We start from the raw sequence: 18,126 nt of genomic DNA, 5'->3' as shown, positions 1-18,126 counted from the left end.
CTCACATCCTGAGAGAGCAGGCGACGGAGGGAGCAAGCAGAGGGAAACGAGGAAGAAAAACAAGAAACTTGGGGGAAAAGAAAGAGAGGGGGGAAGAAACTGAAATTGAAAACAGACACACGCGTCCACCTTCCCCGCCCCCTCGCCCCCCTTCTCCGAGCTGAGCCAATCAGAGGCGGCCCTTCAGCCTTTCCCCCAAAGTGGGGGAGGGGCAGGGAAGCCCACAGTAGTGTGAGCTCCTGGGGCTGCCAGCGCCCGCAGTCCCTGCCCATCCCGTCTGGGACGCAGGATCCCACTGTGAACAAGTTGGAGGCAGAGAGAAGGAGGACGGCAAGGAGAGAGCTGGTCACCCTCTGACCAGCGGCTGTGCCCCGCAACACCGACGGCCAGACCCAGGGCGGCCCCTCCTGGCAACCCTGCTCCTCCCGCAGGATGCTTTGGGATTGAGGCCACTCCTCATCCCTGCAGCCCCCTACTCCCCTCCGTTCTCCTGAGGCTCCCAGAGACTGCAGCTGTCCTCCCTGCTCTCCTACCCAGCGCTTGCCCCATTTGGGGTCCAGCAAAGTCTCTCTGTTAATGAGAGGCCAGTGAGGAGGACTTCCTGGAGGGGGTGACAGCCCAGAGCTCAGGACTGTGCCCACACCCGCAGGCATCAACAGCAAGGTAAGTGCTGGGAGAAGGGGGGATTCCCAACCCCTTGTCCTGTCCCCTTGCTCCAGCCTGTGCCTTCTTGGGTAGGTCAAAAAATGGAAAATATTTTTAACAAAACCAGATGGGAGGAGGCCGGGAGGCTGTGGGCCACGTCAGGGCTGGAGAAGCTAGTTTTCTCCTCTCCTGCTCGGGCTGCTTCTGGGGTGGGTGGTCTCAGTCTCCATAGCCCTGCTGCCCCCTGCCTTCATCAAATGAACCCCAGAGGTTTCTGGGTGCCAACGGAGGGCCTCCAAAACGTAGCACTGCCTGACGGGGCTGGGGAGAGCTGGAAGAGCTTGAGAGGGGCATTGGGAGGTGGCAAGCAGGGTACACGGATAGGGGACCTCAGAGCCATGGCCCCTGTCTCTGGGCCCAAGCCTTGTCCTTAAGAATCCATCTGGCTCCAGGCCAGCCGGCCGCCAGGCAACCTCTTCGGGTTTAAATGGATTTGCAAATTTTCCAGATTCCTAAGATGTCCTTCCAAACCCCCAGTGGCTGGGAAAGTGCGAAGGCAAGGGGGCTGTGGCAAGGCTAGCGGTCACGGTCACGCAGCTGGGGCTGTGGGCCTGGGGGTCTGGGACCGGCCGTCAGATGTGGGGGCCCCCTCTGTGAAGAAGGGGGTCAGTCGCTGGGCCCTTCCCTCTGGACTCAGGCAGCTGCTCAGGCCGCCTTGCTGTCTCCCTCCTTCCGGACGCTGCTTTCACTCCATCCTAAAACATGAATCTGATCACGATTCCTTCTTTGATTCTCCCCTATAGAAAGCCCCAACTCCTAATAGTAGCTGCCATTGATTGACATTTACTGCATGCCAGGACCGCGTGGAGAGCTTTATGAGCATGATCTCACGGAACTCACCAGCAGCTCCAGAGGCAGGGACGGATTTTATGTTGGTTGTACGTGTGAGGTTCACAGCAGCTACAAAACTGTATCACGCTGCTACTAAGTGGCAGAGCTCCGGGAGATAACAGGCTCCCTGCCTCGTTTCTCCAAACCTGGGCCTTGTGTCAGTCAGATCCCAGGGTTCTCAGGAGGAGTAAGCACAATCCTGCCTATGAGAATGCACTTCCTCATCCCTCCATTTTCTTTCAAGGACCTTGCCTACTTCACCTCCTCCAGGCAGTCTTCCGAGGTTCTTCGAGTCTTCCAAGTGTTTGTCATGCCCTTTTGCCTTGTTGCTTGGCCTTCTCTTCCTGTTTGTGCTCTGTGTTCTGCCCCCAGCATCTGCCGGCGGTCAGTGGAACCGAGAAAACGTGCCGGGGAAGGGAGGAGGGGCTCCGCCGAGTACCTCCTGTTCCCAAATGTGAGACCAGAACCAGGCCCCGGCCTTCCCTCCGGTGACCTTCCAGAGCATCATGTAGTTCCTCCAGACTGCATTTTTCTATGTCAGACAAGGAGGAGTGTCCCTGCCCGCCTCTGCAATCCCAGAGGGCACAGAGGCCTCTAGTGAGATATCTGAAGTCACACAGCCCTCCCCTGCCTCCATGCAAGACGCCCTCAACCCGCAGTGCTCCAGGATGAGGATCGTGTTGGTCACTGTCAAGGAGGGCTTGCCCTGTGCCAGGCGCAGAGCCTGGGACCTCACCTACCAGGTCTTGGGAATTGGTATTGTTGTTACCCCTATTTTGCAGACAAGGAAACCAAGGCCCAGAGAGGCTATGTGACTTTCCCAGTGTCACACAGTTAGTAGAGTTGGTACTTTGGCCCGTGTCTGCTTGAAAGCAAAGACGCAACCCTTTGCTACCCGGGAAGCCCCAGGTCAGAAGGAAGACAGGCTCCGTCCTCCCACATAGGCTGCTCCTGGCTCCGGCACCTTCTGCGGCGGTTAAGTTCAGCTTCAGGCCCCACCTGCTCCCAGGTCCGCCAGGAGCCTGGCCTGGCCCTAAGTGAGGAAGGAGACCATCTGGTGGGCACCTTCCCTTCAGGGGTGATCAGGCAGCCCTCCCTCCTCTGTGGGAAGAAAAGCTGAGACTTGTAATTGCCCACAGATGTGGGCCAGCGGAAAGCACCGTAGATTCAGAGTCAGGAGACCTGGCGTTTGTCCTGGCTCAACTCAAGTCCACTGTGTGGCCAACTTCGGGTCCCCATGTCCTTTTTCCGGGCTGCATCCACATCTCGAAGGCAGTGGGCACCATGCGTAAATGACGTCAGGTTTGGGCATCAGATGACTGTGCATCAATCCCTAGTTGGCTCCTGGCTGGCCGGGTGACCCTGTGTCTGATTGGGCATCAGTCCCCTCCTCTGTGAGCAGCAGGGAGGTATGTAGGCCGTGTGAGTATAACATAGGTAAGGCGCTTGCACTTTACAGGGCTGGACCTAATGCCATTGGCTAAGAGAGGGTCGCTGCTCTCTCCGCCTCCTGCACAGGACTTGGCGGTGAAAGCCGTCTGCGATCCACAAAGGGCAATGCCCACAGAAGGGGCTTGGATACCGTGGGGATTCTAAAGGCCCAGTTCCATCTTCCAGGCACAGGCTGGTTCTGAGACCAGCTGCCTTCAGGACTGAAGGAGGGGACTTGTGCTTTGCTCGGGATGGGCTACTGAGTGTGGTGGGGAGGTAGGAAGGAATGAGAGGGTCCCCTAGACTTCCCTGGAATGCCCTTCATGCCCACCTTACTTCCTCACGCATGTTTCAGAACGCTGTAGGTAGTGGGCCCTTGGAATGGGGGGAGATCTTCCTCCACTGCTTTCCGTAGGCCTTCCTCCCCTTCCCACACCCCCCCCCCCCCCCCGGGCAGAGTTCATAGCACCTCAGCTGGGAAGTAGAGTGGGCAGGGTGATATCACAGGGACAGCGATTCCTGAGCGGATCTGTTGTGCCTCCCATCCATTACAGTATAGTTCACTGCTGGGTTCCTTGGGGCTTCGAACAGGCCCAGCATTCAGAAAGCTTAATAAATATTTGCCAAACTAATATAATCATCACAGCAACCTCCAGGCGTAGATAGAAACCCTCTCTGTTTTATACGAGGAACTGCCCAGAGAGGTTAAGTCAGTTGCCCAACGTCCCACAGCTAGGAAGCCATAGAACTGGGATTTGCATCCGGGTGTTTGTGACTCCAGAGCGCAGGATCAGAGGCTGGGTGGGGCACGGGCCACCCCTGGGGATGCAGCACAAACTCTGAGAATGTGCCGCAGCTGCGGAGGCCCCTCAGAGTTCCAGAGGTGGTCATCAGACCCTGGAACACATTCTGTGTGACCGCGGGTGAGTCAGTCCTTCTCTGGGCCTCAGTTTTCCCATCTGTGAGACCAGGAGGCTGAACAAGATGATCTCTGAGCTCCTTCCAGGCCCCAAACAATTCCAGGATTCCAAGCCACGCCAGCCCGGATTGGCAGCCACACAAGCTCTGTTGTGTACTCAGGCATCATGCATATTTAACTTCACAATGAAAGGGGTTTTTCTTACCCTTTCTCCATCCGTTACAGAAAGAGGTCGGGATCGATGACCACTAATGGAAAACTGTAACCTGCAATAAAGAGGGGAACTTTCTATAGTTAGAGCAGCCTGTTAACGCACTTGGTTTCTCAGGGAGCTCTGAGGGTGTGTGCCTGCGGAGCCCGTTTTCCTGGGATACAGAGGAAGGAGGGTAGGGAGGTGTGCATGTTGGGGTGTGGATGTGTGGATGCTGTGACCCTTTAGGCCCCTTCCAGTGCTGATGTTTCGAATCTCATACGCTCTGATTTCAAGAGGAAGAAGGGCTTTGGCCCAGTGGTGGTTAGGAGCAATGATGGGGTCCCGAGGCGAGGGAATGGTGTGGGGACCCACGCCCCACCTCTGGGTGGGCGCGGGTGTGGAATCGACACAGTTGTTGCTTCAAGTGTGAGGGTCTTAAGGCGACTCTCACACTTAAGATCGAAATCTCCCAAGATTTCAGACTCAGAGCCCACAGGCAGAAGGGCTTCCTGAAGCCCCAGGCCCTTGCCCCAGGAACCCCCCTTCCCAGATGCTTTCTGGGGCACCCTGCCCCCAGCCTAGTGCAGGAGGCTGAAAATCAAAGTGTATTGCTTTAGCTGCATTAATGCCATCTGCCATCTCTTCTCCTTGCTTCAGATCAGAGCTATTTGATGTCTCAGGTGCCCAAAAACCTTTCATCTGCTGGAGGTACCAGTCCAACTTGCTTATTCTATGGGTGGGAAACTGAGGTCCAGAGAAGGGGAGGGATGTAGCTCAAGTCGTACAGATCATCCGTGATAGCACTGAACCCGGGACCACTGAGCTGGGCATGTGCTGTGGCTTCTCCATCCACGTCTGTCATCCAAGGCTCACTCAGCCCCAGTCCTCCCCGGTGTGAGGTCACAGGGCAGAGTTTGGGCTAAAGAGGAAGTGCCATTTCCATGAGGGGTGGGACCCCCCCCTTCCCCCTCCCCCTCCCCCTCCCCCGGGGTAGTTTTGTGGACCATGGAGCTTTGATCACATCACTTCTCCATTCTGGCCATAAATTCCTTTTATATACACGAAGGGGAGGCCGAGGGAGCAGCTCAGTGACCCCAGAAGCTCCATCCCGCTTTGCCCTTAGCCCCTGCCAGGCTTCTGTGGCTGTTTCAAATCCTTGTTGCTGCCCTGGTAGCCTTCCTTCTTGAGAAGTAGAACTGAAAGACTGTGGCCTGCTAGCTTCTCCACTCCTGAGACTGAGCCGAAATTGGGTGGGTGGGGGGATTCCAGGGTCAACGCACAGGGCAAGGCTCCGCTTTACAAACCTGTCACAGCCCTAGCTCAGGGCACCGGGCTTGAAGGGAAAGGCTCACATCTGACCCAGCCGACCGTGGGCTCCTCCCCTCTTACCTGTATTTGTGCCCTTATCGGTTCCCAGGCTGGGGCCTGTCTGCTGAATGGGTAGTGAAACAGTGATAGATAAATGCATGGAGAGATGAATAAAACAGACGGGCAGCTGGCTGGCTGGACAGTTGGCCTCCCCTTTAGTCCAGGGAGCAGGGATGACCTCATGTGCATTCGACATGGGCAGTCACAGAGGCCTCCATGCTTCGCGGGGGCCCCACACTTGAAATTGTTAATATTGTAACAAGGGGCCCCACAAATTATATAGCTGGTTCTGCCAGGGGGTTTAGGCAGGGTTTGAGATGGCTTCATGTCCGAAACTGGCGTCTCTGCCTCCACTGTCCCCATTCTAATCTACGCCCTCCCACTGATGCTAACCTGCTCCTGTCATTCCCATCTGAGGAGCCCCTCCTCCCATAGTGCTTGGAGTTGGGCTGTATTGCTGTCCAGCCAGCAGCCAGCCACCCCCTTGCGCACTACCAATGCCCTGAAAGGTTGGCTTCCTCGTGCCTGCAGGGTAAAGCCTAAATCCTCACCTGGAACCCCCAAACTTTCCCAAAGTAACCTCTGCACTCCTTCCCTGCCCGTCACCTACCTCTTTGCTAAAGAGCCCTGATTTCTGACCTAGAAGTTTTCTTCCTGCTATTTTTCCCAGGGGCCCCGAGATCTCCCATTTCCCTTGCAGAGCTGCTGTGGAATGCCCTTCCCTGGCATCACCCACCAAAGAACCCCACTAAACCCTGGAGGCCGAGCTGGAGGCCACCTCCTTCCCACTGAAATAATCACATATTCATAATTGTTGCCACTTACTGAGCACCTATTATGTGACAGGTGCTTTTCGTCATCATCTTACCCCTCCCAGCAATGGAAAAGGAAGTCTCTTCTGTCATTTTCCGGGAGGCTGGGACTCAAGAAAGTGAAAGTCAGAGAGGTCACACAGTTACAAGGTGGTAGAGCTGGCCCGGAACTTGGACCTGGATTAAGTGGCTTCAGAATGGAACTGCTACACCTGGTCCGGCTGGGCTCCATGTGCTTTCCATGCCCTGGGTGGCATCAGGGTCTCCTTTTGCCCTCTCGCCAGCTGGTCCCATTACCACCCAGGAGGGAAAGAGTCCCCATCGCTTGCCTGTCCCAGCTCCCCAGCTTAGCGAACCCCGAGGTGTTACGGGACAGCTGAGGCTTGAAGACCAGAAGGGCTGACCCTACGAGGCCATTTGATCCCTTACGCTGTGTAGGCATCTATTAATCATCTACTGTAAAGCCTAATTCTGAATTAGGAATTTGGAGGCTCAGGGCGCCTGGGTGGCTCAGTCGGTTAAGCGTCCTACTTCAGCTCAGGTCATGATCTCGCGGTTCGTGAGCTCGAGCCCTGTGTCAGTGCTGACAGCTCGGAGCCTGGAGCCTGCTTCAATTCTGTGTCTCTCTCTCTCTCTCTCTCTCTCTCTCTGTCTCTCTGCCCCTCCCCAACTCTCTCTCTCTCAAAAATACACATTGGGGAGAAAAACCAAAAAGGAATCTAGAGGCCTCTGAAAAAATTATTAGGTGTGTTTCCTCATTTGTGGGGGAATCAAATGAAGGGATTAAGACAAAGGTCCAGGAAGGAAGTGGTTGGCAGACAGGGGACCGGGAGTCATTGCACTTGGGTCGTGGTCCTGGGTGGGCCTTGAAATCCCTGACTATGCTAGGAGACACCCCGCCCCCACCCTGGCTGAGCCTGCTGGCCATGCCAATCACAACAGCAGCTGCCCCTTCCTAAGGAGCCCTTCTGGAAGGGGCTTTCCTACCTTCTCATTTGTCACGTGCAATCCTTGGCTGACGAGCCTGGCCAGGGGGCCTGGGCGAGTGAGCGAGCGAGCGAGTGAGCGAGTTACTCTCCTGTGAGTGAAGAAGAACGAGGCCACTGACTGGCTGTGTGCCAGGCCCTGTTCTAAGCATTTTACTTGTATGAACTCATTCAATGGCCTCCACAGCGCGGTGACGAGCCCCGACTTCCAGATGGGAACGCCGAGGCCCAGAGAAGCGGACTAACGGTCTGGGGGAGAAGCGGGGTGCGGGACCAGAGGAAGGGGCGCGAGAGAGAGAAAGACAGACGCTGAGAAAGGGAGAGGGAAGTGAAATGTGGGAGTTTTCTCCCCTCTGGCTCTGCCGCCCCTGAGGGGAATCTCAATTCCCCACGTTGGCTCCAATTAATGGCAGGGTTGCTCTTCGCTAGCTCCCTCGCCCTGCCTGTGGGCTTGGCCTCTGGGCTGGCGGGGGCAGGCCACGTGCTGGTGGGTCAGGACAAACGGCCTGAGGCCTGCCTGCCCCCTGCCCACTTGGCTCTGAGGACCCATTCTATTTGCGGCCCCCACCCAGGCCCAGGGCTGATCCGGGGCTGGCAGCAGCCCCGGGAACAGAAGGTTTGCTTGTCTCCGACCGCCGCACCCCCCCCCCCCCCCCCCCCCCCCCCCGCCCCAGCCCGGGGCCCCCCTCCGGGGGTCCTTTTGGCGCCCGGGCCCGGGGCTCTCGGTGGCCACGGCCCCGCCCCCAATTTGGGGCTGGGGGGGGGGGGGGGGGGGGTGCAGGGAGGGCAGTGAGGGATGGTGAAGGCCCGCAACTCTGCAGCTGCAGAGGTGCTGGGGCCCCTGCAGGGGCAGGCCTGGACCCTGAGCACAGCGGGCCTGTGGCAGAGCCGGCCACACACCTCGCCTCACTGATACTCGGGACGGGCCTCAAGGCAGTGGCTGTCCTGGCCAGAGCCAGGCTGTCCTCAGCAAGGACTCCTCTCCTCACTCACGCGCTCTCCGGCAGGCTCTGCGGTGAAGTTGCAGGAAGGTTCTGAGCTCTATCCCCAGCTTGACTTTCAAATTACTGGGCGAGCTGGGACTCACCCCCACTCACTCTGCACCTCAGGGAGGGAGGGACAGGGCTCCGACCTCAGGATCCTTCGGTCCTTGGGAGCCTGCATTCTGTACGGACCCCATTAGGGTAAACTCACTGCGGACCGTTCCTCCGTGGACAGACCTGTTTCTGGGTGGGAGACAGGCCGGCTCTCGTGGCGGTTGAGCCTCCAGGTTTGGAGTCAGACAAGCCTGAGTTTGCGTCCCCGCTTCGTGGCTTACTGGCTGTGTCAGCCTGGGTAAGTCACTAGACCTCTCTGAGACTCAGTTTCCTCGTCATGAAACAGAAAGCACGATTATAACCCTCTCTCATCATTGTTGTGAGGACAGAACAAAACCCCCCACGTTATGAAAAATTCTGACTAGCCGGACCTCTGAGGATCCCGAGCCCTCCAAGAGTGGAATGGGTTATGGATGAGGTGGTGAGACGCTGGTCACTGTGCACCACACAGCCTGTTGGCGGGGGGTGGGGGGGGGTGGGGGGGTGCAAATAGGGAGTATTTATGGCCCCTTCCAGCCCCCAGGTTGTGGGGCTCTCTGCCTGTCTCCTACCCTGTTTTTCAGCTTCAGGCTCACCCTGCTACAAGGAGGGCCTGCACTGAAAGGCGAGGTCGGGAAGCAGAGGGCGAAAGACCAAGGTGGGTGGCTCATTTGAGGCCATGCTGTGTGCCAGTCAAGGGCTTGTCGTCTTTACCTCCTGCCTTTGAGAGGCTGTCACGTGGGCGTTAAGCCTGGGCGCTCTGGGGTCAGTCCGTCCAGGACTGAGCACTGGCTCCCCTGCCGGCAAGGTCTGTGACCTTGGGCAAATGATTTAACCTCTCTGTGCCTTGCTTTTCTCCTCTGTAAAATGGAGAGGCGACACAGAGATCATGGATTCTTCTGAGATCATTCACATCAACGGCTTAGCCCAGGCATTGGATACAAACTAAATCAGAGGTAGCTATTATTACTCTTGTTACTTTCAATGCCTTCTAAGCCCTTGTTCTATTCTGTAGGCGCTCTAGGGGGTCCAGATGGGATCCATAGGACTCTGGCCCAGGGGCCCACTGGGCCTGGGTAGAGCCAGGCCATATGGCCCCGGGGGTGGGGGTGGGCAGCCGTGGGGGACAAGCAGGGAGGCCAGAGAGGCGCCGGAGGAGGCAGGAAGTGTTTGCTCGGCAGGCAGGCAGGCAGGCAGGCGGGTGGACAGGAGCATGTAGAAGCCTCCCTCCCTCACTGACCTCCTTCTCAGGCTGGTTCCCAGCCTGTGTGAGGACCCAGGCCCCCTCCCCTGGGCCCCCAGTGGCCGTGAAGCACACACTGAGCGCTTTCCCACGAACTGTTCCAAGTAGCTGGGCCTGCAGTATCCCCCACCCCCAAGCACTCGCACTCTGGCGGGTGAGGGGGTGTGTGGCAGAAGGGGGGGGGCTGGGGCTGGGGGGGATCGGTCCGTTCTTTATCAGCCTGGCTCTGATCCAGACAGATGTTTCGTTTTATTTTGAACTTCCAGAAAATAGGTCATTTCTTTCCATTGTGTCCCCGGGGAGGCCTCCTGGGGCGAGGAACACAGAGTGAGTGACGAGTGTGGGGGCCTCGCTCGGGCCCTGGGGAGCTGGGAGGGCATCAGCCTCCCTGTGTCAGTCGTGATGAGCTGTCGGCAGGGCCAGGCCAGGGCACCAAGGTTCTTAAAGGCGGAGTTAAGAAGCCAGCCCCTTCCTAGGGACAGAAAGGTTCCTCTGGTTGGGGTGTGAGAACAGGAGGGAGGGGACAGACTGGCGGTGAGGAGACAGAAGCGGGGAGGTGCAGCAGGACCGACAGAAGCGACAGAGTAACAGTCCATGGAACTGGCACGGTTAATTCCACCCACTTGGACTTCCAGAACAACGAGCGCCCAGGCCAGGCTCCAACTGAGCCGATTGCTGCTGCTTTGTTTGGGGGACCTCATAGGTACCTGAAAACATTGAAGGTCCTCTGGGCCTAGAAGCAGCGTGGCAGAGTAGAGCCTGGATGACCAAGCTGCATCGCTGTGTGATTTGGGCCAGGTTGGTCACCCTCTCTGGCCTTGATGTGATCCTGAGGCTTGTGGGGGGAGTCATCGTGTAGAGGTGGAGCGTTGAACCTTTACGAACAGACAGAAGTGAGGCATAGGATTGAGGGTGGCAGGTGGGAGCCCCTTCCCAGGCTTCTACCCCCCCGACCTGTAACTGTGTCCCTGCCCAGCGGACCCTGCAGTCCTCCCTGGCTCCCACCCACGCCGCAGGAGTGCACGTAGGCCTCAGCTCACTTGGGTTGAGGCCACACGGACCACAGTCTGCCAGGTCCAGCCGGTGTGGCCCTCACTCACGTGCCCTCCCAGCTGCTGGCAGGAGGGCTCAGTCCCTGGCTCCAGATGCCTCTTGCCCCCACACACTCCCAGGCCCGAAGCTGGCTGCCTTCTCTGAGCTGAGTCATGACATCCAGGCCACGGCCCCTCCCCGGCACCCCACCCCCACTCCAGCGTTCCAGCCCAGCCCAGCCGCCTTCCGGAGCAGGGTCCTGACGGCCACAGCATGGCAGCTCTGGAAGGGGCATCCAGGACAGCCCTGCCCACCCTGTGCGCACACGGGGAAGCCAAGGCTCAGAAAGGGGCAGGACTACCTTGCAGGTGGGTGACAGACCCGGGCCGAGGACCCACATCCCCTTATTCCCCAGCCAGGGATCTGCGCCAGTTTGTCCCAGGGGACGCAGAGTGGAGAGAGGTGTGTAGAAGAGAGGACGAGGCTGCAAGCCACTCGAGCCACTGTCCCGCTTCTGCCTGCAACTTAGTAAGACATCTCCTGGGAGTCTCAGTCCCCGTTCCCTGCCTGGCTGGGACAGCGCAGGGGAAAGTGACTTTGATATAAAGCTTTATGTATGGCAGGGCAGGGGGCATTCTGTGGGGACAGAGATAGTCTGAGCCCCCGGGCCTCGAGCCACCAGCCTCACATCAGAGCCAGGGACCTGAGCTTGCCTAGGTCAAAACACTGGGACCTGTCCCTGGTTCTTTCTCAGCCTCAGTTTCCTCACCTGTACAGTGGGCACGGGAAGAGGGTTGGATTGGATACATGATCCCCGAGGGCCATGGAGCTCTGAGATTCCATGACTCTAACCCCGGGCCTCCATGGCTAGGCCTCCTCCTCCCTCTGGCATCTTGTTTATTCAGAGCATCCCCGGCCCGCCCGGGACTGCCTGCCCCAACGACCCCCTCCTCCCCGCAGCGTGCCTTCCCCCCCATCCCCGTCTCGCCGCTATTTGTGCCCGGCCTGTCCCCTGCCGCCAGACTGAGGGGGCCTCTGTCCACTCAGGTGCCCCCAGCCGCTCCAAACCCTAAAGCAGCTGGGTGGCAGTTCCCAGTCCTGCCCCTCTGCCCCATTCTCATCTCAGAAAATGGCATTGTGCCCCCAGGACACACACGCTCCTGGCCCCCAATATTCCAAGTCCAAAACAGGAGCGGGGGCTCATTTAAGCTACTCTCGCTCCAGCGCCCCGGCACCTATCACCAAGTCCTGTGGTTTCTCGGCTAAACAAGCCTCATTGCCATCTGTCTCTCTCCACCCTCTCCCCAGCCCAAACCCAGTAAGCAGAGAAGGTGGTGGTGTAGAGAGAGTTCAGTCTCTGCTCTGCATTCCTGGGCAAGTTCGCCAAGTGCTCCCTGCCTCAGTGTCCCCATCGAAAACAGGAATCATCCTTGTGTCCACCTCCCAGAGTTGGCTGAGGAGCAAGTAAAGTCGAAAGAGGCTAAGTGCTCAGAACAGCCGCTGGTACAGTAAATGTAGAACACGCACTGGCTTGTGTTCGGTGTCGTGGATGTGTGTTCAGGTGCGTCTGGGCCTGCGTGCACACGCTCTGTGCATATCGTGTGCACACAGCTCTGCACACGTGCACGCTCCCATGAGCGTGTGGGAGGCATGCAGGCGGCAGTCTGTGCAGTGCGCACGTGTGCTGGGCACGGGGAGGGAGGGGAGTGTGTGCACGCGGGGCTTGCGTGGGCAGGCACATGTTGAGTGCCTGCGTGGGGGCTGGGCACACACATGGCCCGCTGCACACAGATGTGTTTTGGAGCAGCGTGCGAGTGAATGTGCAGGCGGGGGTGTGTGCGTGTGCGTCCACGCTCACCGTATGCAAGCCTCCCTCCCTGGCAGCCGCAGAGGCCCTCCTCCCTGGCCTCCCTGTGTCGTGGGAGTCTCGGGACCCCGAGGGAGGGAAGCTGCTGCTGGCGGATGTGGCTAAGAGAGACTGGATTTATTTAGATTAAGGTGGTGGGAAAGGAGTGGAGACTCAGAAGAGCCGGGAGGAGGGAAGGCTGGGCTCACGAGGGATCCCCAAGCACGCTTGCTCCCCTGGACTTGAGGTCCTTGATTCACTGTGAGGAGCTGGGCAATTACCGCATCTTGGGACTGACCTCTGTCCCCCTAACCGGGCCAAAATAAGAGGAATCGTGAGTCCTTCCTGGTCCTCAGCACTCTCCTCATGGGCAGAGGGGGGAATCCCTGAGAGTCTCCTCCTTCTCTCTATTTCAGGGGCCTCCCCAGGCAGGAGAGTACGGCAGGTCGGAGGGTGCCTGCTTCCTGACTGTGACCTCCACCTTGTCCCGGGTGGCTCCTTCCCCCTAAAGAAGGGGGAGTTGTCACAGGAAAGCCCCTAACCTCCACATCAGCTGCCTGGACCTCTCTTGGGTTGGCTGGAACCACAGCAGCCTCTGGGAAGCACAGAGGTCCGTCGGCATTAGGTAGATAACTGGGCCTGTCAGGGAGTCATCTAAAGATGGCCTGGGAGCTTCGGTCTGGGTGCCACCAAACTCCACTCTGGTTCTTCCCCGTCCTCTTCTGGCTTGCTGTCCATGCCACCTCTGGGGTTTCCGTATCACCAGCTTACTTGTCTCAAAGTCCCCTGAAAGACCGTCTAACTCCTAATTGTAGTGATGGGAAAAGTAAGACCCAGAGAGGGAAACAGCTTGTCAAAGTCCACACGGCATGTCTGTGACCAAATGGTCAGGGAGATTCAATCCACAGAATGAGATGGGTTATGGATTCTCACATGACTCCAGCCTCACTAATGTAGCCCCCTCCTTCTCATCAGCCCTCACCTCCCTAAACCACCCCAGCAGGAATAATAGTGACTAGAACCTTCTCCCTGGCCAGTCAAAAAAGCAGTTTTAGCACAGGATGGCTCTTTGAGTTGACCCATCTGAACGTCTCCCTATATTCATAGGGAAACTGAGTCCCAGAGAAGGCAGGGGACTTGCTGAGTCTCCCAGTGAGTCTGCGGTCCCTTGTGACTAGAGCCAAAATGCTCATTGCCTAAAGAGCGAACTCAGTCCAAGATCCCCGGGGCATCTATACTCGCTCTGAGCTCTTTGGACTGGCCTATCCTATCCCTAGCCTGATTCTGCCTTTTTGCTGTGTGACTAGGTCATGATTCTGTCCCTCTCTGGGCCACTGCCTGTTTGAGAAGGCCCCTCATGGATTAGAGTCTCAAAGACTCTAAGCCGCCCCCAGCCCGAGGCCCAGCAGGAGACGAGCCAGGGTCAGGGGAACTGGGGGCCCAGCCGGCATGGCCCAGCCTTCCAGAGCCAGGCCAGCCCTGGTTACAGTGACCTCCCATCTCCAGGCCAGCCGACCAAATTCCTCCTTTAGAATAATAAACAGTGTGGCCAGCCAGGGAGGCTGCGAGGGGAGGGGCAGGGAGGCTGAAATGACCCCCTCCCCCAGCCTGGGCTGCTAATGATTTTCTTTGGCTGAGATCTCGGGCAGGAAGGGGGGAGCCAGAGGGGCACCCACCGAGGGGCAGATGGGCCTCCGTGGGGGCTGCTGGCTCTGCCACGGCCCGGCTCCCTCCTGCCGGAGGAGGCCTGGCATCCAGCTGGAGGGGCTGGGGCAGGAGGCAAGGGAGTGGGGGCGTGTGGAAGGGCTGGGCTTCGGGCCTGGGACAGTGGGGAGAAAGGAGAGGGGAGAAATGAGGGGAACCTCAGGCAGGCCAGTCTGAAGGGGCAGGAGGAGGAAGAAGGGCAGAGCAGAGCTGCTCAGGGAGCTTCGTGGGGTGCTGGGCAGAGGGGTGCCTGGGGCCCACTAGTATGTGTCAGTGCAGCCCTGTGAGTGGTAAGCTTCCCGTCATCCCTCTTTGAGAGTTGGAGACTGAGGACATAGGGACAGCAGTGGCACAGGAGGCAGCCGCGCCGGGGCTCGAACCGGGACCCTGGCACTGGATTGGAGAGTAAAAGGGCCAAGATGGGGAGTGGAGTGGGGGCAAGCCAGGCTTGGCCGCAGGAGCAGGACCTGGCTGGGCAGCCCCTCAGGGAAGTCAGCAGCCCCGCAGCACCAGGAGGCTCCCTGTTGCCCGGTCATGTGGTCACTTCTCACGTTTCTTGCTCTGTGATCTTGTCCACTTCTGGCCTCCTTCCTGTCGATGCCATGGGCAGACCCTTGTAAGCCTGGCCACTGGTGGTTATTTGGGACCCTCAGATAGGGCTGCCAAGGGCAGGAATCGAGCAAAGACCCACCTAATGCAGTCTGTGTCTCTGTGTTCCTGCCTCTGTCTCTCGCTGCCTCCTTCGGTCTCTGTGTTTGTCTCTCTCTGCCTCTATCATTCCAGGCCTCTTTGTCTCCCTCTCGGACAAGTTCTGCTGTGTCACCCTGGACAAACTTCTTTCCCTCTCAGAGCCTCAGTTTCCCCATCCGGACACTGGGGGTGGGAGGCTTGAATTCAGTAGTCTCCAAGGACCTTCGAAGCCTTGCCGTGCAGTGGGGCCTCCCCTGGGCCCACCCCCTGGCCCCTCTCCCCTGGGCCTCCCTGTGTAGCTTGGGGCTGAGTAGAGGGGGCCAGGCACGGAGGTGCCCCCCTACATTCCGCAGTCCTGACTCCCCCGCTTCCCTTCCCACAGCCGCCTCCACTTCCTGTTGTGCTTGTGGAGCCTGTGGGAGTTCTCTGGGCTCTGGCTTACCCCCTCCAGCTCCCCCACGCCTTTCATCACGCTTTCCCAAATATTTGTCCTGGCAGATAAGAGCCTGGTATTGGAACTGTCACCCGGAGGACTGGCTGCTGGAGCTGGCGGGCGCTGGACGCCATCCAGCCCAAGTCCCCTCTCCCACTGTACATACAGAGAAACTAAGGCCCAGAGAAGCCTGGGTTCAGCCAAGGCCACTGGAGAGGTAGAGGCAGAGCCAAAGCAGGGTCCAGGCACCCCGAGGCCAAGCCCCGTGCAGGGGGAGGGGACCCTTGGGCATGAGTGCCCTCTTGGTAATGGGACATGGGTGGTTTTTGACTTCAGCCCCATGGACATGGAGACTGGGTGGCTGGGGCTGGGGTTTACTCTGTAGGACCCACGTGCTAAGACAGACTTTGAAATGACTCGGCTCGCCCTGAGCCCTGACCCTTGTTTAACTCTGCAGGACACCACGCAGCTCCCGAGCGCCATGCCAGCTCCTGTCCTCAAAGGTAGGTACACTGCAGCTTCTGAGTGCCATGCTAGCTCCTGTCGTCGAAGGGGCAGGGGGGCCCTGGGAGGGTGGTGCGTGATAGCACCAGGGCCTGGGAGGCAGGGGCCCTGCCGTGCTCTTGAACCTCAATTTCCTGCCTTTCCAGTGGCTCTCAGTGGAGGCCTTTTTCTACTGCCCACTTGACTCAGAAACCTTGGTGGACCCCTGCTTGTCCAGAGCCATTAGCTCAAATCCTTTGCTCGGTCCTCCGTCCCCTGTGGCCCCTCACCGGCTGCCCCTACCCCACTTGCTAACAGTCACCTCCGTCTCCCACCTCTTCTGAGGACTCATTGGTATCAGCCTGGCTGGTCTGCTTCCGGTCTGGGACTCCCCTCCCCTGCCTGGATCTCTCACTGGCTGCGAGCTCCCAAGGCCTGGCTGGGCTTCTCCTAGCACACCCTTTCCTCACTGCTGCCTGTTACATGCCGTCGGTGCTCCAGGGGCTGGGCGGCCGACCAGCTAGTCAATCAACGGTCACTGGCAATCAGTGACCAGCTGACAGCCTACCAAGGATGAAGGATGACTGACTGGCTGGCTGAGCACCCATAGGTCTGGGGGACGTGGCTTATAGAACCTTTCCCGGAGGATATCAGCAGGGGGAGGGGAACCAATCACCTGACCGCCCCCCCCCCCCCCCCGCTCACACCCCAGTTCCCTCTGGCTCCCAGCGGCTGCTGAGTCTCTCCTGCCCAGTCTGACCTACTCTGAACTACTGTGCTCCACCCTCCCCGAGCAAGGCCACCTCTGGGCTTTGGATGGAACCCGGGCAGCTGGGGCAGCTGCAGGGAAGGGGCTCAGAAAGTGACCTGGGAAGTAATGCAGGAACTGGAGGCCTGGGAATTGCTTCCCGAGGATTTCCTGAGGCCTTCGGGAGAACATGCCCACAGCCTGCACACAGCATAGCTGAAGGACTCTGAGGCTTAGGATGGAGAGACACTAAGATCAGGAGGCCAGGAGGCTAGAAGGAGTCCCTGGGGACCAGGCACTGGACAAGCAGGCTTCAGAGCCACAGGTTCCAGTCTCTGTTGGATTAGGGAGGTGTGTTCTTCAAGGACTGTGCAGATATGGCCTCCTCCAGGGTCAGCCGCGGGGGGGAGGTGCTGACGTGCCTGTGCCCTGACATCCGATGCCTTTTCTCCCAAAGGCCAGGTGCTGTTGCTGCCCCTCCTGTTGCTGCTGGGACCACAGGCCTCCTGGGGCCTGGTCATCACACCTCCGGGGCCAGAGCTTGTCCTCAATATCTCCAGCACCTTCGTTCTGACCTGTTCGGGTGCAGCTCCAGTGGTGTGGGAACGGATGCCCCAGAAGCCCCTGCAGAAAACGGCCAAGAACCAGGATGGCACCTTCTCCAGCACACTGACACTGACCAATGTCACTGGGCTAGACACGGGCGAATACTTTTGCACCTACAAAAACTCCCTCGGGCCGGAGCCTGCTGAGCGAAAACGGCTCTACGTCTTTGTGCCAGGTAAGGGCCCCTGCCTGTGTGCCCACTCCCTGACTTCTCAACTGCAGGTGTCTGGGGGAAGCTGAGAGTGCTTAGTGAACACTGTGAGGCACAGCCAGCTTAGAAATGCAGACAAATCATGGAATCCAGCCTGGCTCAGTCCAGGACTGTGTTTACTCCCACCCCTTGGTCTGGATATCCGACTCCTCCCTGCCAGCCCACCCCATTCCTGGCTCCCAAGAACTCTTCATTCTCAGCAGGTTCCAGTGTGCTCTCTTTTGACCTCCACATCCTAACTTTCCCATTCTCCAAGCCCCAGGTACTAGCTGCCCTTTGACTTGTGGCTTATTTTCTTTCTCACCCTGGTGCTGACCTTATCAAATGTGAAAGCTAGAAGAGACCTCTGAGAGCAGCCTTATTCTATAATGGGAAGACTGAGGGCCAGAGAAGGGAAGACACCTGCTCAAGGTCACACACAGAAATTCAGGGGATAGCCAGAAAACCAGCCACCTTGACCCTCATTCTTGGCTCCACACCTGGCAGATCCGACTATGGGCTTTCTTCCGGTCTTCCCCGAGGACCTGTTCATCTTTCTCACGGAAATATCTGAGATCACAATTCCCTGCCGAGTGACGGATCCGAGCCTGGTGGTGACACTGCACGAGAAGAAAGTGGATATTCCACTGCCCATCCCCTATGACCACCAACGTGGCTTCTCTGGTATCTTCGAGGACAAGACCTATGTCTGCAAAACCATCATCGGGGACAGGGAAGTGGATTCTGAAGCCTACTATGTCTACAGTCTCCAGGGTGAGCCCCCTTTCTGGCCTGATGCTCAGCAGAGGCAAGTATGACCCTCCGCAGAG

General features: G+C 58.3%; 2 protein-coding genes across 8 annotated transcripts in view; one reads left to right on the top strand and one right to left on the bottom strand.

The window, feature by feature from the left end:
* Positions 1 to 18,126, bottom strand: part of CDX1 (caudal type homeobox 1) — a 46,263-nt gene that overhangs the window by 26,581 nt on the left and 1,556 nt on the right. For 3 of the 5 annotated variants that reach the window (XR_005797574.1, XR_005797572.1, XR_005797573.1), the window contains exons 2-3: positions 10,272 to 10,439; positions 4,092 to 4,152 (exon numbers count right to left, since the gene is read on the bottom strand). The gene's annotated coding sequence lies outside the window, so the exon portion shown is untranslated. Of the gene's footprint in view, positions 1 to 4,091; positions 4,153 to 10,271; positions 10,440 to 10,664; positions 10,729 to 16,619; positions 16,870 to 18,126 lie in introns of those variants that run through there. The other 2 variants (XR_005797575.1, XR_005797576.1) reach the window with 2 other exon arrangements.
* PDGFRB (platelet derived growth factor receptor beta) overlaps positions 162 to 18,126 on the top strand; it is a 37,360-nt gene continuing 19,395 nt past the window's right edge. The window contains exons 1-5 of one of the 3 annotated variants that reach the window (XM_040497584.1): positions 162 to 663; positions 12,859 to 13,067; positions 15,727 to 15,772; positions 16,958 to 17,281; positions 17,804 to 18,070. In XM_040497584.1, the coding sequence (XP_040353518.1) occupies positions 15,751 to 15,772; positions 16,958 to 17,281; positions 17,804 to 18,070 (613 nt within the window). In that variant the 5' untranslated portion in view covers positions 162 to 663; positions 12,859 to 13,067; positions 15,727 to 15,750. Of the gene's footprint in view, positions 664 to 12,858; positions 13,068 to 15,726; positions 15,773 to 16,957; positions 17,282 to 17,803; positions 18,105 to 18,126 lie in introns of those variants that run through there. The other 2 variants (XM_040497576.1, XM_040497592.1) reach the window with 2 other exon arrangements.

This window comes from Herpailurus yagouaroundi, unplaced genomic scaffold (genome assembly GCF_014898765.1).
Source record: "Herpailurus yagouaroundi ecotype Mexico unplaced genomic scaffold, PumYag 29, whole genome shotgun sequence".
In the NCBI taxonomy this organism is placed as follows: Eukaryota; Metazoa; Chordata; class Mammalia; order Carnivora; family Felidae; genus Herpailurus; species Herpailurus yagouaroundi.
Note: the sequence above shows the minus strand (reverse complement) of the source record. Positions and strands in the feature narration are given on the sequence as shown.